General features: G+C 43.0%; 1 protein-coding gene across 11 annotated transcripts in view; it reads right to left on the bottom strand.

The window, feature by feature from the left end:
• Positions 1-855: 855 nt before the first annotated feature.
• Positions 856-25,422, bottom strand: part of LOC118494799 (CREB3 regulatory factor-like) — a 38,309-nt gene continuing 13,742 nt past the window's right edge. For all 11 annotated transcript variants that reach the window (XM_035999949.1, XM_035999951.1, XM_035999956.1 and 8 more), the window contains 6 exons: positions 22,288-23,083; positions 15,403-15,576; positions 13,752-13,941; positions 7,773-7,846; positions 4,151-4,279; positions 856-2,810 (listed from right to left, as the gene is read on the bottom strand). In XM_035999949.1, coding sequence (XP_035855842.1) covers positions 2,695-2,810; positions 4,151-4,279; positions 7,773-7,846; positions 13,752-13,941; positions 15,403-15,576; positions 22,288-23,083 — 1,479 coding nt within the window. In that variant the 3' untranslated portion in view covers positions 856-2,694. The remainder of the gene's footprint in view (positions 2,811-4,150; positions 4,280-7,772; positions 7,847-13,751; positions 13,942-15,402; positions 15,577-22,287; positions 23,084-25,422) is intronic.

Here is a 25,422-nt window from a genome sequence, read left to right as displayed (position 1 = left end):
GATCAGGTTTCTGTGGTGATGTTTAAAAAGACTCAGTGACTTCAGAGCCTCGTGCTGCTGCATCGTCAGACTGTCAGTCTGTCTTTTTTTGCGTCAGAGTTTAAAAAAGCTCTGTTCACCAGCAGCAGACCTCCATGATGAAACCCAGGAATCCTCCTGTTTACAGTACAGTTCTATACTCATGCAACCATGTCCCACATTCCCCAGAATTAAAAAAGGAAATGGGAGACAAACTGCCCTGAACTCTGGCGTCCACAGCTTTTAAAAAAAAAAAAATTACCTCGAGGAGGTGAAGAGTGTAAGGTTCACCCCTGCTCTCCTGGTTGAGACAGGAAATTGAGTTTTCCATAGGAGAGGGTGTGTTATAGCGCAGCAGCTTTTGGAACGCAGCCCAGACGGGAGCTCGTCAAGGTTGAAAAAAAATAAAGAAATAATAAAAAAATAGGGGGGGTTGCGTAGCTAACAGACACTTATATTTCCCAGAGTTGATGTTCACAGAAACCAGGTGTCAGCTACTGTTTTCACATATGGATTTGAATCTGAAAAAGGAAAAAAAAAAATATTTTGGTTGACTTTTTTTTGGCTGTACTATGTAATCGGACCTGACACAGGCCTGCAGTTTTTTTTCTTCCGAGTAAAGTCAAGTGAGGCCAAGCTGGGAGCAGAAGTCATGGGTTACGTTTTCCCTCGTAATAGGGTTCAAGCTCAGGCATAATAACACAGGTCCCTGTGGCTTTAAGCTCCAGGCACTTCAGAAAGGCGTTATTATGCAAACAAACTGCCTATTACAACAGCACATGCTCGCAGGCCAAAACCCAGTCAGCAGTTACTGCCTGATGCCTCCGCTCAGGTTTGCATTGCCTTTTTTTTTTTTTTTCATCATACAGTAGCACCATACTGAAACAAACCGAGACCGCTCGGTAAGAAAGCGCTAAGCGCCCACAACAAGCCTCTCAAACAATCTGTCTTTAGACAAAAGGTGCCAAGAGCCTTTTTTTTTTACTTTTTTTTACTTTTTTTTTTTGCTTTTGGAGGATCTGAAGCCCTCTTTGAAGGTGCTTAGTTGCTCTTACCACAGTGCAATTCAAAGGGTCCTTGACTATTTTTTTTCTCTCTCTCTCTTTTTTTTTTTTTTTACGTCCAACAACATTTAGAGACCTTGGACAGGTTGGTCTATAGCGTCAGCAAAGACCACAGAAGAAAGGCAAATTTCAAAACTCTCAAGACACCCACTATGTGGGCTGTGTGGCATTGCCAAATAACACAAATCATAATTAAAAAAAAAAAAAAAAATTAAACATATTTGCTTTCTAGATCTACAATTATTTTTTTTTTCTCTATTTGTCATTGCAATTCAGGAAGGTGCGCTACATAATCCGGTCAGGGGTTGAGGAGAGGGCTTGAGGGAAGTTATTGAGGACACTTCCCTTTTCGTGGATCAAAATAAAGCCACTGCAGAGAAGCTAAAAAGGAGCACCCCAGGCTGCAGAGCTAAAAAGCTGACAGTCATTTCCTGTCTGTCTGTCTGTCACACCACGGCCTCTCAGGTCCATGATAGTAGTGCATTTAGGTGAAGGAGATTAAAAGTTCATCCTTTGAGGATGCATGCGGGTAAACATGACAACAATGAGAATATTCCCCTCCCTCACTTCACAAAACAGAACGATGTGTTAATGGTTGGCAGCATCTGAAGCAGTGAGAGGTTTTGGTGTCTGAGTGGTTCAGCAGTATCTTTGGTCAGTTTGAATTAAGGTGCAGTTTTCTCTTCTTTTTTTACTTTGCTTACATTTTGATGGGGTGAAGGGGGAGTTAAAGAGGGTGGATGGGAGGGTTATTAAAGCTCAGAGGACTTTTTTTTTCCCCCCAAAACAAACGCGCTGTTGTTTCCATTAACAGCTGGACTCCCGTCACTTGTTACCGACTTTTTTTTTTTTTAGATGCCGATGCAATCCGAATGGTATGCAGCGCTTCTATAGGAGCCCAGCCAAATAAAAAATAAAAGTAAAAAGCACACACCGACTTCTTTGTCTTCCAGGCCTGGGGCTCCTCCCACTTCCTTATTTTTTTAGCACTTCCTCTATCCTCAAATGCCCCCTCGCCCTCGCCTCACTACCGGCCCCCCTGCCAACAACTACGACCATCTACAAAACAGTGCAATGTCTATTCATAGGCACACTGGGGTATGAATACAGCACACAGAGGGAGAGAGGAACACTATACACCCATACAGTATGTTACATGTCCAACACGCACACGCACACACACACACACACACACACAGAAACACAGACAGACAGACAGACAGACAGAACGCAGAGACGTCAGCAGCAGCAGCTCTGGCCTCGTGGTGGTTGTGGTGCAGCCTGCAGAGACAGAGCGGTGAAGACGGCTACTGTTTTGGAGAGCAGAGGACCAGGAGCACGGTGTCAATTTACTCCCATTTTGTTTAGGCTATTTCTTCCTCCTTCTTTCTCCCCCAGCATCTCCACCTCGTCATCTCTTCGCTCCTACTCGAAATGTGTACATGGTGGGAGTGGAGTCGGTGCAGAGAAGCTTGGTCAGGTCAGGTTGCTTGGTTGGTGCTGGGAGGGGAAGGGGTGGAAAGAGGGGGAGGAGGAGGAGGGGGAGGAGGAGGAGGAGGAGGAGGAGGAGGAGAAGGAGAAGGAGGGGGGGAGGATGCTGGGTGAGTTTTGTTTAACCCGCCGCCTCATCCCCTCCCTGCGGGGGCTCTTTGCGCCGGTTCTGACCGCCCGCGCTGGCCGCCAAAATCCTCTGCACAAAGTCTTTGGTCCGCCCGGCAACTAAAGGACCTGCAGTTGCCATGGAAATAAATTAGACAGTGCGATGGAAAGATAAATGGACAAGACAGAAATAGCTCCTCAAAAGACGATTGTGGATGTGGCAGAATATTTCATGTTTTATAAAATAGCTACGAGTACAGACACCCAAAAACTAAAAGAAGCATTGCTGTAGTGGCTGCAATGCCGCTTTCTCTGTTGCGACCTGTAATCTGCGAGTCCCCTTTTTAAAGTACTTGGTGATAAACATGTTTATTAAAATGTACAACTTAAAGGTGCTGTAGGTAGGATTGGGAAGATCCAGGCTTTAGCCAAAAAATGTGAACATCGACAACTTCTCAGTCCCTCCCCCCCCGTTCTGCTAAAGCCCAAAACAGTCTCCTAAGCCCCTCCCCCCACAAGGGAGAATGAATGTGTGTGCATGAGCAGTGATTGACACGCAGTTAGACACCCCCCCTGGCCCTGATTGGTGCATCTGAACAGGGAGCGGTGGATTTTTGCAAATCGCACTACAGGCTGGAGGTGGTGCCAGAGGAGCCAGATTTTTTATTTTTTTGTTACCTGCTTCATGTAGCTCTCGACATAGGGTCAGTTTCAGCAAATATGACAGAAAGTTAGTTTTATAAGTCTTACCTACTGCACCTTTAAGAGGACAATTTTCAGAATCAGAAAACGTAAAGCCGAATGAATAAGTGGACTGCACACAGTTTAGTCAGAAGCTAGTTAATGTGACAATCAGTGGAACAAAATACACATAATGAAGTTTACTACCCATTTCAAGCTTTCTATTTGAATTAGGACTGCACCATATGAGGAAAATATGCAATATGCGATGACGCTGTTGAATATCGCTATAACGATATTACTTGCGATAAATAAACAGATATTAAAAGTGTCCTCAGTTCTGCATTTCTGCTGTTTTCAGTATTCTGCTTAACTACAACACATTGCTTGTTGTATTTTAAACGAACAAAACAAAATCATTTCTAACATTCTTTTATTGAACATTGAATTATAATATATATAAAAGGCACCACTAAAAAAAGAATGGCGTTTTTTTTTTTTTTTTTTTTTGCCGATATTTTCTTTCTTCTAACACAAAAAAATCTCACGCTATGTCGCAGCCATTCGCGATGTGTTTATTGCGCCAGTTGATATTGCTATGATGATAACGAATATATTGTGCAGCCCTAATTTGTATGGCGTTACATGAAACATGTTATATGCTAACAATGTATGTAACCAGCGATACGTCAGTGGTATGGAGGATCTTTGTATTTATCTCATAACAGGACAAAACATATGCTTTTTCTTTTTAAGATTTGGGGAGTTGCTGTGTTTGTGTGTCTCACCGCTGGAGTCTCGGAGGATGTCTTCCAGGCGCTGGGTCATCCCTCGCTCGTCCGTGTCCTCCTCCCCGCTGCTCTCCACCCGCAGTCGGATCACCTCCTTGATCCGCAGCAGCGCTCCCAGCAGGTTCTCTGTGCGACGGAAAAACAAAATACGATTATTTTTTTCCCGATCTCAAAAAAGAAAACCGATGCCAGCTGGAAGACAAAAGCACAAACCCTTCCCTTCTCATCACCTCCTTCCTTGTGTGAAATAAACCCCAAGAACTGGAATAACATTATGTATATAGTGCCACCACATTGTGTTGCTTTATCTTGATTGTTATATTTTTTACTATTTTTTGGGCATTTTATGCCTTTATTCGATATGACAGCTTAGACGTGAAAGGGGAGAGAGAGGGGGAATGACGTGCAGCAAAGGGCCGCAGGTCGGAACCGAACCCGTGGCCATTGCGGCGAGGACTGTGCCTCTGTATATGGGCGCACGCTCTACCAGGTGAGCTACCGAGGCGCCCTAAATATTCTATTTTGTTGTTATTTTATATTTTACTTATTTTATAGATTTGACTGTGATATTGAGATCTGCTAAACTGTGTTTCGTTGTTGAAAACAATGACAATAAAGATCTATTCTATTCTAAGATGATGAAAAACATCTGCAATGAAGTCACTGACTGACAGTTTCATCCAGTGGAGAGCAGTGCCACAGAAATATACTACAAGCTAAATGGAGGCTGGCTATATAATGACATTTTTTTCAATGAAGCCAAAACGTTTTTTTTTTTTTCTTCCAATACCTGACTTTAAAGAATATTGCCACCTTTTTTTCACCCACCAATTCTTTTTTGTTCATTAAACAAAACAAGCCTATAAACTATTTATACACACACACACACACACACACACACACACACACACACACACACACACACACACACACACACACACACACACACACACACACACACACACACACACTTATTTTCCTGTTGAAACTGCTGCTGAGCATGTAGGCCGTGTTTTGTATAGATGCAAATTACAGTGATGGGGAGAGAAAGGACAGAGGGAGCAAGTGAATGAGATAGAATAATAAAAAATAAAAAAAGAGTCACAGGAGGGAGAGGAGGGAAAGAGGAAGCGAGGGAATGTGTGAGGTTGAGCCCTGTGTGTGTTTTGGCTTCCTGCCAGTGGGACAAAAAGTTTGAGGGAGCCGCAACTGGAAGCCTTCCGTGTCCGGGAATCAGGAATGACTGGAATGTAAAAAAAAAAAAAAGGAAAAAAAAAAAAAAGGACAAAGACAGTTGGATGCTGGTTGGGGTTGAATTCAAAGAGATTAAACTCAACCGGAGAAGGAGGAGGAGGAAGAGGGGGAAGGAGGAGGACCGGGCTGACATATTTGGCAGAGTAGAAGTGTTGATTATCTTGTTACTATCAGGTTTCTGCAGTAACATGATTTCTTAAACAGGGCGTCTTCAAAGTGGCCTTGAAAAGATGCTCTCTCAGTAGTTTATAGCTTCATTTGCATTTTATTCTTATTAAAAAAAGGAGAGGTCGGATCATGTCAGCTTTATCACTCCGCAGCCATGTGATGTGTTAGCGAAATGAGCAGTTTGGCTTCGTTGTGATTCAATCCTCGATGATTGTAACTGCTGCTGTGTGTAAAATTCAATTCATTAATTTGCGAACTTGGTATTCCTCACTAGAAAAGCCTTTAACGTGGTTACGTTTCTGCTGAAGACACCTGATTTCCGATAAATCAACTTTAAATGAAAAAGGCTGAACACAAGGTTATTTCTAAAATGTAGACAAATTCACACCGTAAGAAATAAACTGGGTTCTTCAGTATCAGAATATTATATTAGAGGCATGCCTGAAATAAAAGACAGCACCTCTGCCAACCTCAGAAGAAATTATAACACTTCTATGAAAAAGGACATCAACCCTGAGGGAAAGAGAGCAGAAGTGCTACGTCACACAGCTGAGGTTAAATATTTAATGAGTGAGGCTGTTTAGAGAGTCATCCATAAGCTAGATCAGTAATGAGACGGTGCATCAGGATCTGTCAAGGGCTGACGGTGATCAAACACGATGTATGTTTGCGTCGCGGTAACTCAGAGATCAGAGGAGCACAGTGTGAGGAGAAAACAGAAAACCTTCTTAGTTGGAAAAACAAGACATTATGTAGGTCATGTATGGACTGTTGGGCCTTTAGCGTTCATTTACACTGACTGTGTCGGTCTGGCGAAAAACAAAGGTCTTTCTATTTATTTTGAATGGGGGGGTTGGGGGTAGTGCATTTAGGCTGCAGCGGTGGGGGCCTCAACTGCAAAAAATCTGAGACAAATTCAACTTTTGGAGAAATGCAAATCGACGTTACGCTGCGGTGGCTAGTCATGTAACCAGCGATAAGACTTGTCAGACCGTTGTAAGGCAGTGTGAGATAGAGCTGTAATCGGGCCTTAAAAGTTTCACCTCCTCAGCATCCATTTTCGCGCTAATCGAAACGCATCACCTGACCACTCATTTACCGCGCAACCCGGAGCGCAAACCCGAGCCCGGCACGAGCCCGTGTAAAATGATAGAAATTAAGACCGAACCCAAAGATCTTCAGCTATAGTGCGAGAGTCCGGTACAGGAAACAGGAAACATCACTGCCTCTATTGCTGCCACAAGTAAGTGGTTTAAAACACTATGGAGGGTAAAAAACAAACCACAAGCACTTAACTGCCGGGGAGTTTGTGTAACAGCTGACTGTTTTCTGCTACAACAAAGCACAGTCTCCGGGAAATTAAGCTGCCTTCAAGTGCGGTCGGGTTAAAGTCGAGGTCTATGAATGATCTGACGGAAAACAATATTTATGAAATAATAATGTCTACTTGTGCTACATTTGGGGGGGGGGTTAAATAACACAACAGGATGTCACACAAATGCAACCCTGCGGCAAATCGCCTGATTGCTTTTTCTGGTCTGAATGTGCCCTAAAGCCGCCTCGCCGTCTGTGTGTAAGTCACCAAGACTCTCTCCCTATCTGACACGCGGCCGTCCCTGTCCTCTCTACTGACAATCGTGCTTCTATAATGCCGCTGTGGGACGTGTTGGTGTGGTGTGATGTTGATTTAACATTGCAGAATGCCACATACACACTAGACACTGTTGTGTTACACATCGCGATTCTTTTGCTCCCGGAAAACCGGCACTGTGCCCCCTTCGCTTGGTTCTGTGCGAATAAACAAAGCCGGCATAACGGTAGACCTTTATTGCGGCGCTATTGTGGAATCTCGGTGTGAAAGAGGCTAGTGTCCTTAATCTGCTCTCACATGACCGACCTTATTTTCCTTTAGAATGGCGACACTGAATCATGCGCTTTGGCATATTTAGTGAATCCTCACGGTCAGGTAAACAACTTTAAACCTCCAACTTTTCATGAATAAAGAAGCATAGCCTTGCAGTGCATTTCAGAGTTCATCCAATTTGGTTTAAACAAATTCAATAATGCCAGCAGGAACGTCTCCATCTACAAAGTAGTAAGAAGAATATAATCCTTCAGTTGGAGTTAAAAAAAAAAATTAAAAAACGATGAAAATAGCAGTTTGATGTGCTGTATGCGTGCAATATGCAGTACTGACCATACTCCTGGTTGAGCCCCCACAGCTTGATCTTGTTGGCTTCGTGCTGGGCCTTCTTCTTCAGCCTGCAGGCCCTGGAAAACAGAGGGGGAAAAGAGAGCACCGTCATTCTCTGGAACAGGAGACCCTGTTCTAGTATTCCCATTCTCCACGTGGTGCTGTTAGTGAGTCTGCGGGGTTCACACGGTGAGCAGCTGGAGGGCGATAAGTGGATGATTTATTTCTAAACTGTGAGGGAGATTGACTGGAAGCCTCCCTCGTCCCTCCGCTCCTCGGCTACCATTTGACACGACGACTCTGACGGGATACGGCCGGTCCAGAGTATTTGGTGTTGAAAGAAGGCAGCAGAGAGTGAATCAATCAATGCCTGTTAAATATTAATGCCTCTCACGGGGACTGCTCTCTACAGCGTGTAGATCATTTCTTTTTTCTTGCAGCTGTGAGTCAGCTAAACCAAACTTGGACACACTACTTCCTCTGTGTTTCTCTGTGTTTCTCTGTGTTTCTCCCCCCCCCCCACCCCCTCCTGTAAATTCTCTATTTGTACCACATTCCCTGCTAGTTTAAAGAGGATGTGGACGACGACAACACAACAATTTAGCTGTTCCTAATCATTACCGGGATGTTCCAACATGCACCACAGGGTTTTTTTAAAGTGTAAATGTATTTCCCTACCTTCCAACAAGACTCATTGCCAGACCTATCTCCACAGCGCTGTGGAGTCAGGTCTGGCTTCACCACAGATAACATTACAGGATAGGAGAAAAAAAACGCTCTGGGTTGTTTGCATTTCTTTAAACCAATCACAATCGTCTTGGGTGGCGCTAAGCTCCGGACGCAGCGACGGTGGCTCTGCAAAATAGTCTCGGGAAGGAACTTGTTTAGGTGGAATATTTGCACCTCGCAAAAGAAAACGCCACATACAATATTAAATGAAGTTAACTGTTCACACAATACAGTAACGTGAGCTATTTAAATTAGCTTGATACATGGTTAAACATTATTGGTTCTTACCAGTGTATCTCCGTGTGTACTTCATCCACAGCAATAACCCCCAATCAGTCCCAAAACGTCCCAATTAGAGAGGAAATGCCGTAAACATATTCTATTCCTTATCCCATCCCCCTCCTTTCCGCGCACTAAACCCCCAACCCCCAGCCCCAAATCCTTCTTGTCGGTTATTGGCTGGAACGCTGGAAGACTGTTTGTTATGTTTGGTGGTGCAGGTTGGTACAGTTCGTTTTTATTGGCGTTTGTGGAGCCTGGGCTGTCTACAGAGGCCGCGTTTTTTGAGTGTTCAGGGGACAGGCAGCTCGCGGATAGTGAGGAGATGTTTGCTGTATGTGACGAAAAATGTTGTAGCCTAAAAAACGCGTGACATCGCTTAGAAGTGTTTAGTTGTTTCCCGAGAGAGCAGACATCCTTCATCCATTATCCAGGAAATGTACTTCCGTTGATCCAGACTAAGTCTGCTCTCAATGCAAAACCAAAAATAGACCCAAAGAAGACACACTGTTAAATGTGATGGCTCACCTACAGCTTCAAAATTATTTAATTGGTGTGCAGAAGAAACTGTCTGTCTGGAAGCTAGGAAAAACATAGTCACCAAATTAAAAGCTTCTGGTACTTGAAAGGGTTTTGGAAAATGGGTGCTGTGGTTTGTCTTTAACATCCTTGGAGGTACAAACCTGAGTCTTTACCCTTTTTTTTTATTTTATTTTTTAATCAAACCTAGCAACCAATCACATGATGAGAGGTGTGTGACTGTGTCTGCAGGGAAAGAATGACTCAGAAGGCAAACAGCTGTGTCACTGTGATGTTGAACAATGTTGCCGGGGAAAGTTCTAAAACAGGGTTGGACAATTCAGCTCTCTGACAAACAATTTGATTCATTAACTATAAAAGGAATACTCCAACATTTTGGTAAACATGCTTATTTGCTGTCCTTAAAGGGATAGCTCGGATTTTTTGAAGTGAAAGTATTGAAAGTATGGGGTACTTATCCATGGTCAGTGTTTTAAAGCAGGCAGGAGTCCTGACACAGAAGCTAAGCATGTACTGCTGTTGAGGGCGGCAGCATGAAAACAAATTTTAGACATCTAAAAAAAGGACCATCTGAAAAACAATATCAGTTTTAGTGTACGCTATATTTAGAATCCTTTCACCGCTATATTTGCTGTCATCAGACAGCTCTTTCTGACGGGGAACTGTAGCTTTAATCTTTGCTCTCTTTAAAGCCAACAGACATTTTACCTCGCGGAACATGGAAGTTGCCGGTCTACCACTGCTTCGATCGGTAGTTTGCCAATTGTTTTCCCCTCCAGTGGGCGTGGTTTTCTGAGTATTACGCGATGCGTACAAGAGCTTTTGAGCTTTTTGAGACACCTTTGGCGGAGCCTGGGCTGGGTAAAAAAATAATCGATACTGGTACCGATACCAACACAGTGACTTTGATAACGGTTCCTAAACGATGCTGTTTTCGATACCAACTTTATAAAACCAACATAACACATTGCAGCACAAATCTTTTGATTTATTTTCAGCTCCTACTACGTGATCCCCGTCTCGGTGCGTAACAGTTATTTCTGCATGCGTCTGTGACGGGTAATGTTAGACAGCCAATCACATACGTTATGAGATCTTAGTAGAAGCACGCTGCGTGCTTACTGGCTCACTGACGCTGATGAGATTTACTCCTTGGGTATAGACCTCAACAGTCCCGCCCACAGCCGACTCCGGAAGTAAAAATCCCATTGATTTTCTCCATAAGGATTTAGAATATCAGTCATAATGTCTAAACCATCCGAGGTAGACTGACCCCGAGCTACGTGGTTGTGAAACGAAGGTTTCTGCTCCTGTAGAAGCTAGTGCGAAATCAACCTCGTTTTAAGAAAAACATGTTTTATCCGCAATCTTATGGAGAAAAACTACACTACCCACATTCCTTAGCGTAACAGCAACGTCTCTGATTGGTCCAACTTGCTGTTACCATAGAAACGTTTACCGTACCCACGAAACCGTGAACGGCTAGAGCGAGCTTCTACCATTGAAGTCTATGATAGTTTCTGTACACGGTCTTGTACCTTTGCATTTTGCGTTTTTTTTGCGCCGAATCAAATGTGTTATGCTCACTATTCATCTCGTAGCTTGGCGGCTTGGTTCCAGACTTAAAACTCTATATATAAGCAATTTTCGAAACGTCAATGAAACAATTGAATGGGGAAAAACACTTCCGGAGTCAGAGCCGTAAAAAAGTGGGCGGTCACTGTTGAGCTCTATTGAAAATCGGGTATTGAATGACGAGGCGTTTTTCGATACTCAATACTTTAGAGGCAATTCGGTCAGTGTCTAAAAAGTACTGAATTCGGTATCCAGCCCTAGGTGGAGCTATGCTTTCCACCTGCTTCCAGTTTTTTGTACTGAACACACAAAGTAAGTTAATCGTATTTTTCCAAAAATGATAGGAGTATTCCTGTAAGTCACTGTCAGCACATGATCTTTCCACAGTTAACTGTGTTTATGTCTGGCTAAGCTGGAGTCACCACAGCAAAGAACAGGGCGAGTGTTTTTTTTTTTTTTCTCTGCGCCGCCTGAACGCCCCGGGAGGCGGTGGCATAATCCCACTGGGAACTCTGACCTGTTCTCAGGCTGCACAGAAAAGATGTCAATCTCTCCACAGATTAAATCCCTGCATATTAAATAAAAGCATGAACTCAGTCACACTGCAGTGTGAAGTACACAGAGACTTCAACTGTACATTTTATTTTCGCTGTCTCTTTTCTCAGTTTTTTTAGTTCATGCTTTCCTTCAACTTTTCACCCAATGATGTGTTTCTGTCGTGTTTAATATATTTGGAATAATAAGACATTCCCAGAGTCCCTCTCCTCTTTAAACTGCCTGTAATAATATCCTTTCCTCCAAATTCTCCTCCTCCCTCTCTCCCTAGTGAACTTTCTATGACCCTCCTCTCTAACTCCTTGTCTGCCTCCTCCATCCTGCCCTGATTTCCTCCTATTCAGCCTATCATCCTGCCTCCTTCCATCTCATCTCCTCTGCTGTTTTTTTTCTTCTCTGCTTCCATCCATCTTGCCTTTCATATATTCCATCCTGCTCACGTCCAAGGTAAACTCACTAAAAAAGCGCCAATCAACTCAGAAATACACTCATTTGACCTACATTTTCACATGATTGGTGTTGTGTGTACTGTAGCATCCTCAAGGAGGGACATCTTTTAAATGTCTTTACATGTGCTTGGGGTGGCAGTTTCCTTAGAGGCTGGCTTTTTTTAAACGGCCCTCTTCAGTATGGTACACTGTGTTCCACTGACTGGGGAAGAGTGGCAATCAGATGCTTCGAACAAATCAAGACAGTGGAAATGAGACCATTTTCTTTAACTTGACTTCCAAATCAAATCAACTCTGCCAAATCAACGATTTCCACTAAGATTAGATGTTTTTCTCAATGCATTATTAGGCCTGTAAGAATTATTATACAATTGTCTAATCGCAATTTTTTTTTTTTTTACATAACTGAGGTTACTTTGTTTAACCGCAATTTAAGGGTAACTACCGTTTTTTTCAACCTATTTTCCTATGTTTTTGTGTCTAAGTGACTGATGGGAACAACAATCTCTGATATTGGTCCAGTATTAAGCGAGATCGCTGCAGTCGGCAGCGGCGAAACAAGCTGCAATGTAAGTTAATAGGGCAATTGTCCAGCTTGTATTTAACTTCACGAAAGTGCTCGTTTTGCCGCTGACAGGCTCAGATTAATATTCTAAGTGTCTGACAACATTATGGAAAGGATCCCTTCAGAGATAGACCTTTAAAACCTCTTTGAGACCTTTCTGTTTAACCAGAAACAGCTCTGAAGTCACTAGCTCTAAACCCACCAGACTCCATTTAAAAAAGCAATACTTTTAGCGTGTATAGAGCAAACATATTTTCACATGTAAATCGGTAAACTATGTGTTTATTTCAACCAAAACTAACTTGTGATGGTTGGAAAAGTGGAAAGACGACCCAAAACGACTTTTCATAGTTTTATTTTGTTTCTGTCGACTTTGAATGAAGTGTATTTTACGACGCTAAAATTACTTTTTATGTACATGGAGTCTGGTGGGTTTAGCGAACGCAATTTCACGGATGTCTTTATGTTTAAAAAAAGGATCTTACTCTATAACAGAAAGGTCGACCTCCTTAGAAATCCTTTCCATAATGTTTTCAGACACTTAGAATATTAATCTGAGCCTGTCAGCAGCAAAACGAGCACTTTTGTGAAGGTAAATACAAGCTGGACAATTGCCCTATTAACTTACATTGTAGCTTGTTCCGCCGCTGCCGACTGCAGCGATCTCACTTAATACTGGATTGTTGTTCCCATCAGTCACTTAGACACAAAAACATAGGAACGGTAGTTACCCTTTAATTGCTAACACAAGCCAAGGTTGGGAAAACTATATAATACTGTACTATTCTCAGTTTTATGTTAATTTAAGAAAACATACAATGTTTTTATGATAACAAAGAGGCGTGGTTTACTTCATAGGCTGTGTAATCAGTATACAGTGGTATAAACAAAAGATGTATCCTGGAATTCAAAACTTTATTTTGTTTGGAAAAGTAATAAATAAACATTTTTAAATCTGACCGAAAGAGACAATTATATACAACAACTTTTGGAACTGTTACAGGCCTATGCATTATTCTGTCTCCATGTCCTCCAGAAACGGTATAAGAAGGTCAACTACTTAAATGCAGTACATATTTGGAAACCGATTTTGAAGGCTAAAGGCCGCAGATACCAATCCACAGAGGGTTGCAGGATTTTCTTCTATTTTTTTCTCTCTCTGCAAACGATTTAGAGACACCGAGAGCCAAACTAAAATGCCCACTCATGCCTGATGAATCAATATGGAAAGTCTCCAGGGCCCTGACTTGGTGCAGAAGATGTAGGAGGACAGTAAGTGGAGTCTGGTACCTGGAGGCCAGCTTGTTCTTCTCTTTGCGGGACCGGGCTCGGGCCACGGCGGGCAGTTCGTTGACCGGGCCCATGCCGTCGATGGCCGCGTTGAGCTTCTGCAGCTGCTCGCCGATGTTGTGGAGCTTCTGGGGGTTTGGCGTCAGGTCGCTGGCGTCCGTCTTACGAGCTTTGCGGCGTCCTTTTTTGCCTGGACAAAAAGGAAAATAGAACAAATTCAATATCCCTGTCTGTAAAAGTCTTTAATCTTCAATCTTTTCAAAAACCAACCAGCGTGCCCGTAATTCCAAGTTTATGCCGTGCAGCCATATGTTGTCCAGATCCACAAACCTTGGTCAAGATGCCAAATCATGTTACCAAGAAATCTTTATAAATGGATCCAGATTTCTTCAATTTGGTGTAATTGTGCAGCTACAACATGGCATCCTAGCTTTTAATATTTTAATGAAATGTTAGAAGAAGCAGTTACAGAATTTATATGCACATGTGGCAATCTTAACTGTTCATTTTTGAGGCAGCAGTTTGTGATTTTATTGTATTAATGGTCCGTATCGAATCGAATTCCTCTAAAGAACAAAGGCTGCCAAAACTGCTGCACAGCTACAGTTGTGCCTGATGTGAGATTCACTTATCAGGAAAGTGCTGAAAAATTCAGATTTTGACATATAAAAGTTGTATGTAGGCCACATGCCTGAGGGTCCCGATCCGATTTGTGTCACATGAGAGAAAAGAAATGGGGACACTTTTGGCTGCAGTGTGAATATCGTTTTAATGACTCCTGCAGCTCAAAGGCTCTCGTTCAGTGGATCGTTACACTTTCATTTCCAGCTTCTCCTCTGTGTGATTGGGGCTCCAACTAACAATTCATCTATCAGTTGTCTTTCTAAATTAATCAGTTCATCAGAATGCAGAATTGCTTACTCTGTCTGACCAACAACTAATAGGTTTTTGTGACTGCTTTAAAATGTCATACATTAATCAAAATGTCCATAAATAGGGGGTCTTGTCCATTCATAGATCTATTAACCCTTGTGTTGTCTTCAGGTCAAAACTGACCCGTTTTCAAAATTTCTATATCAGAAATCTGGGTTTGTTTTTAACTACCTAATTGTAATTACCCAAAAAATAACACGGATGATTCCATACAACGAGCTTTGCAAGTACGACAAAAGATCGGATCTCTAGTTTCATTGAATTTTGGCTGTTTTATAAAAAATGTTAGCGTTTAAAAAAAAAAAAAAAAAAAAGTTTAGAAACAGCATCCTCACTGAACGTTGACATATACCCTTCTCTGATTATCCTTCCTTTAAGTCTAAATAATTAATAATTTCTGCTTTTTTAACTCAAGGATTAGGTATAACTTTCTATAAATGAGGTTTATTGACCATGAATTTCAAAAATAAGTGTAAAACTAGTGGTAATAAGTTGGTGTTAGTGGTGTTTAGACATGGTAGTGAAAAGAAGCGTTAAATGTAAAAATAAATAGTGCCAAAAACATTGAAAGTGTCAGAAAAAAATAGACAAAAAAACGCCAGAAAAAGTGTCGATTTTCACGACAAATGCATGGCCGAATGGAAGACAAGCCAAGGGCTAATGGTGTCATTGTTCCAGCAGCCTGATAGTGAATGAGTCAGTGCGGCGGAGCGCTCACCCTCTCGGCGGTACAGTGTGCTGGGTAGAGTGCTGGAGCTCCAGGACAAAGACCAGTGGACGTCTCCACCCAGTTTCTTCTTCGTGGCCGAGTCTCGTGCGCATCGGTACTCCCAGAAACAGCGGCGCTTCGACGGGCGCTCCCCCGGCTGCCTCGCTGGCTCGGCCTCCACCTCTGAAGAGAAGCACATGAGGACACAATTTTCGAATCTGTGTGCTGATACAAATGCAGTAAAAAAAAAAGGCTTTGTAGCGGTGTCACAAATACTTACAGCTTTAGTGCGTAACTTTTTGATATTAATGAACGTCCGTTACATTCAAGCCATTGCCAAATGAGTTGCTACAAAGCTCATTAAGACTATCAGCTCCACACAACTCTCTCTGTATCTCTCAGTATGACTATGTTCAGAAGATTGTTGTTGTCCGGCGACTTTCGTGCGCAGAAACTCGAGCGAAGATAATGACCTCTTCTGAAGAGTCCATCATGTTTTTTTATCCTCCGTGTCCTCCTTGGCTACTAGCAACTGTGTGGAGGAGCATGGAAGGCTTGTATTATGAATAATACATTTCACAACATCTCCCTCCGCTGCATCACAGAGAATCTCACTCTGGTGAAACTTATTTTGTTCTGTCCGCTGCAATCATTTTGATTCCAGCAAACACAACTACAGTTCAACCGAGGTTAAAAAAAAAAGTCATATTTTTCACCTGTAACGGCCGATATTCTCTAAATTAGTCTCTAAATTCTAAAAACAATTGCAGTTCTTCATTATTGTTTCCAAATTGTATTTTTTAGCTTGGCAGAACATTTTATATTATATCAAGTCAATTGTTATCATGAAAAAAAAAAAAAAAAAAAAAATTATTGAATGTAATCTGGTCACTTGAGGATTTGGACCTAACAAAGAGAAACAGTGATGCAATGATCCAAATACAGAATCAATACTCCAGGCCGTTTATTAATATATTATGAAGAAAACAGAATCTCATCCATTATTGCGGAGGTGGACAACACTGACAGCCAAATATGAGATATTTAACAGAAGACAAACACCCTGCGAGTTAACATGACAGATGAAACCCCCCAAACATAAGTGACAGGTGTTAATGTTTACGTTTGCATGGTATGAAATCATGCGGAGAACCCTAATCCCACAAACACATGCTGTATGTACTAATGACAAAGCCTCCGCCTGCTACAACCATGTGCACGCATTGCTGTTTCAGAGGCAGAAACCTACACGAGCACACAGACGTCACAGAAGATTAGCCTCAGACAGACACACACACAGACACACACACACCTTATGTAACATCACGCCGTCTGCTCCAGTCTGCAGATAGCGCCATTGTCTGCACTCTCCCCTCAACTCGATCTTTCACGCCAAGGCCCTTTGTTTTATATACGACCTTATATACAAACGCACGCACGCACGCACGCACACACACACACACTACTAATACTAAACCTCTTGTCCAATCTCCTTAACTCACTTGTATACCCCCTCTCTCTGCAAACACAGACACTTTTCCATCCATCCCACAGCCCTTTGCAATCGCCATGAGCTAACGGTAAGAATAGCTCGACCAGGCACACACACACACTCACGACAATAGAGAGTGACAATGGTGTCTCGTGACCGTCGAAATATGACCCAGGCGTGTTCTTTGACAGCGAGCCAAGTGACCTCTCCATTACCTTGCAACAAGATGCCTGAGATTTGTTTATCTAACGCCAGGACGACCAGGGAAGCAGAGAGCCTGGGAAAAGATGGTAATCTAAGGTGAAGCCAGTTTACATGTGTGTTACCCAATATTCATGTTTATGTTTCATGTCCTGTTGTCTGGACACGAAGTCACCTCTGACATCTAAGCCCTTTAGCTTCATCTGTACAAGAACATCAGGTCATTCATGTGGAACAACGCTGCTTTAATGTCCTAAAGGATATATTGGGGGAAAAAAAAGTATTGCTTATGCCAAGAAGCCTAAAATGGTCTTGTCTTTTTGTCTTGTTTATTATTTTACTTCCATAAATGTAGGGGGACACTCCTGAGATGTATTATTGTACTTCCATAACATTGGTGGAATCAACAGACAGAAACGTCTAAATTCCAAACGTCCAAAAACACTGGCTCCTACAGATCCCATAATGCAACTCGAAAGCATCTTTCATTAAACCCTACATGCCCGGTAAATACCCAAAACGTTTGACGCAGTTATTATGTTATAAATGTGTACTCCTCCAGAGCTGCTGTACACACCCTCAACATCCCCCTGAATTGTGTGCATTATTGTATCGATATGTTCTTCATGTCAGACATGTGAAAACAAATGTCTCGCTGGGAATGAATGAATAAAAGAAAGAAAGTCAGTAAGTCTGTCTGTGTTTGTTTCGCAGACATCATCATCTACGTTTGACTTCTTGGTTGCCAACGTGACATCATGACTTTGCGTAAACATACACGCCACTTTCTAAAGCCAAGTGGCGTGTTATCTGTACGCATTTTGAGCTATCCGCGTGTATGTCTATGCCGTATACAGCGGACGGGTTGGGTTTAGGAAAACAATAACGGGACGCGGGACAACAATGGCATGGTTGGGTTTAGGAGAAGAAGAAAGCAACGGTTGGGTTTAGGAAAAGAAGAACGGGACGGTTGGGTTTAGGAAAAGAAGAAAGCGACGGTTGGGTTTAGGAAAAGAAGAACGGGACGGTTGGGTTTAGGAAAAGAAGAACGGGTCGGTTGGGTTTAGGAAAAGAAGAAAGCGACGGTTGGGTTTAGGAAAAGAAGAAAGCGACGGTTGGGTTTAGGAAAAGAAGAAAGCGACGGTTGGGTTTAGGAAAAGAAGAAAGCGACGGTTGGGTTTAGGAAAAGAAGAAAGCGACGGTTGGGTTTAGGAAAAGAAGAAAGCGACGGTTGGGTTTAGGAAAAGAAAAAGCGCGGTTGGGTTTAGGAAAAGAGAACGCGACGGTTGGGTTTAGGAAAAGAAGAACGCGACGGTTGGGTTTAGGAAAAGAAGAAAGCGACGGTTGGGTTTAGGAAAAGAAGAAAGCGACGGTTGGGTTTAGGAAAAGAAGAACGGGTCGGTTGGGTTTAGGAAAAGTGACACGCGGGACACGAGCCCCAGTTTCCTGGGTGAAAGTCCTGTGTTGTTTGACCCATCCACCACCCCAACCAACCTCCCTATGCAGATTTTCGGGCTTTCATATTAGTCGCTACCATTCTTTTCTCAGGAGAACTTGGCGTAAATTGACACGCAATCGCAAGGTAATGCAAGTCAATGGATGCCAAACGGCGTTGATAAACACGCTAAAAAGTGATTATGCGTCTTGATAACACGCCAAAAATGGCATACGAATTGGCATGTCATACATACGCCTCTTATTGAGATCAGTCTGTGCTTGCAGCATGTTAATGCACAGTAAACCAGGATGTGTGCCGGGATTTGAAGCCAATTTGAGATAGCGGCCAACCAGTGGAATTACAACTTCCGTGTCTGTCACGTGACAGCCCTCTGGCCCAAAAAGACTTTTTCCCCATAGACTTAGATAAGGAAAAAGACGTCCGTAAAATAGTGGATACGTTTTATAGAGCGTCACAACAGCCGCAAAATGACTCGTTTCACTACCAGAAGTTGATCCATTTGGTGCGATACTATTTGCAAAGGCTAGAAGAGCCGCACATTTAAATAATTTAATCCCCATTTAAGTTAGTGGAGAGCCAAACCGGAAGTAGTCGACTCAGCCGGCGGAGGTCTCTGGTGCGCCTGCTCTATGGGCCGCACAGTGATAACCTGGGAAAACACTGACGAGCTTCCGGCAAATTTGAGATTTGCTCTGCAAGTCAGTCTGGCCAAGAGCCCATTCAAGCCCATTTCCAATTTTTCAAAATTGAGGCACCAATCACAACCGTTGAGGCGGGCTTTACACGATGACGATAGCGCAGCGACGGCAAGCAGCTTTTTGTTTACATTCAACATGACGGCTACTGAAGCGCAGCAACCTGTTGATGCCGCTGTAGCTGCTACGTCACCCGGATCGTTGGTCTGATTGGTTGAAGGACTATCCAATTGTGCCCAGAGGCATTTGAGGGGCGTCCGTTGGTGATGGTGATTGGAAATGGGCTGTGGATGAACCTTGCTCCGACCCACTCTCAGTTACATCTGAGAAGGCTCTGGTATCAACCAGGCTAGCACAGTGAGGAAGCAGCGCCGATCGTCCGGTTAATTTTTGGCTCCATGATGGCTTCATGCGCCACTGAGCAACTCTCATATGAATGAACAGGGCTCTGCCTCGAACGCTTTACCCAGGTTTTATTATACATCCATGCGGTGTACCTGGGCGGCAACTAATGAAAAAATGTCCCATTCCTCAGAGACCAAGGGGACGACTCCAAATGTTGGTTTTGTTTTCCAGTCCAAAACCTGACTAGAATAAATCAGTTTACTGAGAAGCTCAAACAAGCAAATGTTTGGCATTTTTACCACTAAAAAGAACTCCAGCGATTAAATAATTTTCAAAATAGTTGCAGCTTTCACTAATCAGGTAATTGCTTCTGTTCTACAGTGTAGCCGCAATATTTGTGAACGAGAGAATAGTGAGGAACAAAGAAATAATGAGGCACCAGCTTAATGAGGCTGTCTGTAGCTGGTGTGTTTGTGTTGCTTTAGAAGCTGCTTAAAACTCTAACTTCTGTTCACGGTTGTTTAACAATCTGTACCAACTTTCATACCCTATTTAACATGTTCAACTACAACCCCCCCCTCCCTGGACAAAGTCAGAGCAGCGTGGCGGTTGCAGATGGTATTTGAATACATGAAGAGACTCCAACCCTCAAAAGCCATTTCATAACAATAAAACTGCAGCCACTGAAGCGGTATGTTGTCCGGGAATTACCCTCGCATCTTTGGTATTTAATGTGCCTCTGCTCAGCCAACCGAGTCGCACCAGGCGGTCTGAGGTCTCGTCTGGACCTGAGACGGATTCAACAATGGTTTCCGTGTGGGCAAGACGGGCAGACGGGCTGACGGCGGCGCGTTGATGAGCTGGGCTGTCTTCGCCACACAGACTAGGGCTGTGCTATTAAAGGTCAATTCCAGCGCAAAACGAACCTAGGGGTTAATAACAGATGTGTACCCACTCTGTCGCTCTCTGGGACATGTTTTCATGCTAATTGAATGTGTTTGTAGCTTGAAACAAGCTAGCGTGGACCGCTGATTAGCTTACAACGCTAGTATTCGGGGCACAGGGAAACAAATCGCTTATTATACCACTAAAAAGGCTCAAAATATCACCACACTTCAACGGTAGCATAATGAGGGTCCCTAAATGTTAACCGAAGCATTGAGAACATTGTAAGTGTACAGACAGTTTATTAAAAAGATAGTTTAGAAAGACAGTAGCTCCCAAGACGGCGGCCGCCTGTATATGAGAACGCGACTGTCTTTATAATCTATATTTTTAATTAACTGTGTAAACATGAAAACATGTCCCAGAGAGCGATCGAGTGGGTACGCATCTGTTGTTAACCCCTAGGTTCGTTTTGCGCCGGAATTGTCCTTTAATCAAAATTTCAAATCGCGATTATGATTTCAGCTCCTAATGATCACAAAAATAGGAATAACTGAGAAAAACGATTATTTTGCACTTATTTTGTCCTGTGTTCTGAATGAAAAACAAGTTCAAAAATGGGAAAAACGTATTAAGGGAAATTTTACAGTTCAAGCGGTCTTCCCTTTTGATTTGTTTAAATGGTTCACTGTTTTTTAACTTCAATAAATATAACACATTTTAGGGTTCAACAATAAGCGTTGCCCGATGGCCCGGGGAAAGTTAAATGCCACGTCGGGAAAGTCAATATTATAACACACTTGCCCGTTCGGGCGTTATCGTATCATAATGATTTGATCTGAATGTGCCGTTGGCCAATCAAGAATTGTTTACATTTGTGACTTTTTTTTCAAAGTTTGACAGTTTTTCCTATATTTTTTCTCCTTTTTCGACGTTTTTCCTCGAGAAAAAAAAAAATGTAATAGGGGCCAGTAAAAATTGACTTCAGGCAAGTAGAATTTTTTATTTTCCCCCGACCAGACAAGTAGAAAAAAACGTTAGCGTTCAACCCTGTATTTCCAAAGTTCAATGAGTAATCATGTTTAAAGGGATGGTTCGGAGTATTTTCACCCTAGGCTGCTTTGCACCTTGACCTCGAGCCAAACACCCACCCATAAGCTTTTTTCCCTTGTTATAACGTTGGTCGAGTTAGCGTTATCAGCTGGTTAGCTTAGTGCAGGCGCTAATGGATCCACGTTTGTATCTCGTAAATTACCCCACTAATAATGCCCGGAATGATACCAAACTTCTACAGTAGTACAAATACTTTCTGTACTAGAAAGTTTGTAACTACACCAGAAGTATATTTAAATAACACTTGCTTGATGGATGCTCCTCTCGGCTGCTACCACGCAATAGCGCAGTAGTATCCATCAGGCAAGTGTTATTTAAATATACTTCTGGTGTAGTTACAAACTTTCTAATGCCTCGTTTTATAAGTACAGAAACAATTTGTACTACTGTAGAAGTTTGGTATCATTCCGGGCATTATTAGTGGGGTAATTTACGAGATACAAACATGGATCCATTAGCGCCTGCACTAAGCTAACCAGCTGATAACGCTAACTCGACCAACGTTATAACAAGGGAAAAAAGCTTATGGGGGGTTGTTTGGCTCGAGGTCAAGGTGCAAAGCAGCCTAGGGTGAAATTACTCCGAACCATCACTTTAATAATCGGGATTTCAATTTTGACCAAAATAATCGTGATTATGATTTTTTTATCCATAATCGAGCAGTCCTAACACGGACACAGACAAATACAAAGCAGACTACTCACCACATTCAGTTTCGGAGGAGCTGGAGAGTTCAGCTTCCACCGCCGTCTCCTCCGCTCCCTCCTCTCCTTCATCCTCCTCCTCCTCCTCCTCTTCTTCCTCTTCTTCTTCTTCTTCCTCTTCCTCCTCTTCGTCCTGCCCCTGGTCCTCGTCCTCCAGATCTAGCTCAGTCTTGGCCTGGCCGTCCTCCCCACCGCCCACCTCCTGCTGTGTCTCCCCCACCCGCGCCCCCTCTGTCTGGGCGCTGTGAGCCCCCAGCTCCTCTCCCTGGCTCAGGGAGTAGTTGTGCTCCTCGCTGCAGTGCTCCAGAGCCAAACCCGCTGCCGCCGCCGCCACCTCCTCCTCTTCCTCCTGCGCCACCTGATACACCTCCACCGTGCGCTCCCTCGGCGTCCCCCCCCCGGCTGCTCTCCCCGCAACACATAACTCCCTCTCGGTTGCCGTGGTGACCGAGGTGCGGCCCTCCTGCCTCCCTGCAGCGGTGGCCTGGACTTCCTGGGTGACGGGAGGTGCCGTGTGCCTGTTCCTCCTCCGCCTCTCCTCTTCCTCCTCCTGCTCCTGCTCCTCCCGGCTCCGCCCCCAGCGGCCCATCAGGACGGCCTCCTCGGAGCAGGCCAGCAGCTCCCCGCCCACCCCGAGGCCCAACTTGGTGTAGCGAGCCATCTCGTCCAGCGCCGACACGTCCCAGCGCTCCGGGTGCAGGTCCTCGCCGAAGCCGCCGTCGTCCACCAGGTCGCTTAGCAACTCAAAGGGACGTTTCCTTGGAGATGCCGGGGAGCCCAGCATGAGGAGCACGCTCTGAAAGGGTACGGAGAAGAATACACGGATATACTTCATATATGATTGGAACAAACAGGCTGTAGTTTTATTTGAACATTGCTCGAGAGCTGCAACGATTAATCGATTAGTTGTCGACTATTAAATTAATCGTCAACTATTTTGATAACTGATTAATCCGTTTGAGTCAAAAAATAAAACTCATAGATTCCAGCTTTTTAAATGTGAATATGTTCTAGTTTCTTCACTCCTCTGTGGCAGTAAACTGAATATCTTTGAGTTGGGGACAAAACAAGACATATGAGGACGTCATGTTGGGTTTTGGGAAACACTGATCATCATTTTTTTTTACTATTTTCTGAAATTTTATACACCAAACAATTAATCCGCGGCAACGCACGTCGCTCGGCCGTGGCTTAGTAGCGTTGCATTTCCCCCAACTCATTTCCTGGTTCTCCTTCTCCATGAACAACATGGAATCAAGGAGAGGGTTAACTTTTCCTGCTACAGATTTCCCACTGTGGTCAGAAAGCACAGAGGACTACCACACACACACACACACACACACACACACACAGCTATTCTTTTAAAGACATCGAAAGCTCTGCGTGGAGCCTCCGCAGAAGCATAAATCCTGTTTTAGATTGCAGCCCTACATCGCTCCTGTAACATCAGCATGACCTCTTATAAATAATAATATACAGCAAGAAACTAAAATGTTCATTTTCCTCGGAGGTCAGTAATTAACTATTTGCCATGCTGCTTGGTAATTAAACTCATCGTTCCAGGCGGCATTTCAGGTGTCGGCAGATAACAGGAGCTTGTTCTATACATTAATAACCCGCGAGAAAATCAAGTTATCTTCATCACGGGGAGGCTTATACAATAGTTTAATTTAATATCATTATTAACATTAGTATTATTGAATCAGTAATTGAATTATCTACACAGACAGCTGCAAGCTCACACAGCTCTTTCTGAATGCTTTTAACAATAAGAAAGAGACGGGTGCCTGCTCCTCATATATATATATAGTTTTATATATGTTCAGCTCCACATAGGGAGACAAGCAAAGACACAATCACCTTAATAAACGTGTAGTAGGGCTGCAACTAACGATTATTTTTATTGTTGATTAATCTGTCGATTATTTTCCTGATGAATCGATAAGTTGTTTGGTCTATAAAATGTCAGAAAATTGAGAAAAATGTGGATCAGTGTTTCCCAAAGCCCAAGATGACGTCCTAAAATGTCTTGTTTTGTCCACAACTCAAATATATTCAGTTTCCTGTCACAGAGGAGAGAAGAAAACTAGAACATATTCACATTTAAGGAGCTGGAATCAGAAACCCCCCCCCCAAAAAAATTACCCAAACCAATTAATTGATTATCACAATAGTTGGCGGTTAATTGAATAGTTGATAACTAATCGAATGAATTAGCTTCTTGCTCATGTAATATTATTTTTTCATTTCATCATATGAGTTGAATTAACGTTGCCGTTAAGGAGCTGGCATCTATCAAGTTAGCAAAATCCTTTTCTAACGCTTCAGTTGTTACACAGAACTCAAATTGTGCGCTGAGCTGATGGTACATCATCTATTTAAAGCAACACCAAAGTACTTTTCCTCTTCGGTCCCCCTACAGGTTGGAAGCGGAATTGTCCATTACCATTATCATTCAAACTACAGATCCGCTACCCGATCTGGCAAACTTGCATAGTGCGGTTATAGCCCATAGAGGGCCGCAAAGCGAATGAAGAAGTGCCGTTCACCCTGTTACGAGTTGATGAACCACTGAAACGATTTTGGAAACATTATTTTAAGGTACAAAATCATCTTTGGTGTTGCTTTAAGCACCAGATCAACCTGATGAAGATGGCTCAACCAGCTAGGAAAATCTGTGGTAAACATCTTTTGTGGGCCCCCTTCTGAAGTATCAGGGACTTTTAATGTCTTGACAAGTGAATTCTAAAATTAAACATCATATGAATCAAATTTTGTATTCATTATTGTGAAGTAGAGGTCTCCACGTGTGCAAGGTTTGGGCCTGTAATGTTCCTAGGGCAAACCTTCCCGAACCCGAGGTGCATAAATGAACCCAACTAGGCTGTCTTTTTTTACTAAAGACATTTAAAAAAGCTTATGAGATGGAGGACCTCATTGCAAAGGCACATTTCGCCGCTTCTAAAAAATTAATTTAAAAAAGTACTAGGGCTGAACGATTAATTGCATTTTCGATAATATCGCGATATGTTAAAACGCGATTTCCTAATCGCAAAGGCTGCGATTTGGTCACATGACTCGCGAGAGCAATCAGTCTGCACTCCGTAGAAAAAGCATCAACTAGCATGCTAACGC

This window comes from Sander lucioperca, chromosome 4, assembly GCF_008315115.2.
Source record: "Sander lucioperca isolate FBNREF2018 chromosome 4, SLUC_FBN_1.2, whole genome shotgun sequence".
Taxonomy (NCBI): Eukaryota; Metazoa; Chordata; class Actinopteri; order Perciformes; family Percidae; genus Sander; species Sander lucioperca.
This window is presented reverse-complemented; position numbering and strand designations above follow the sequence as displayed.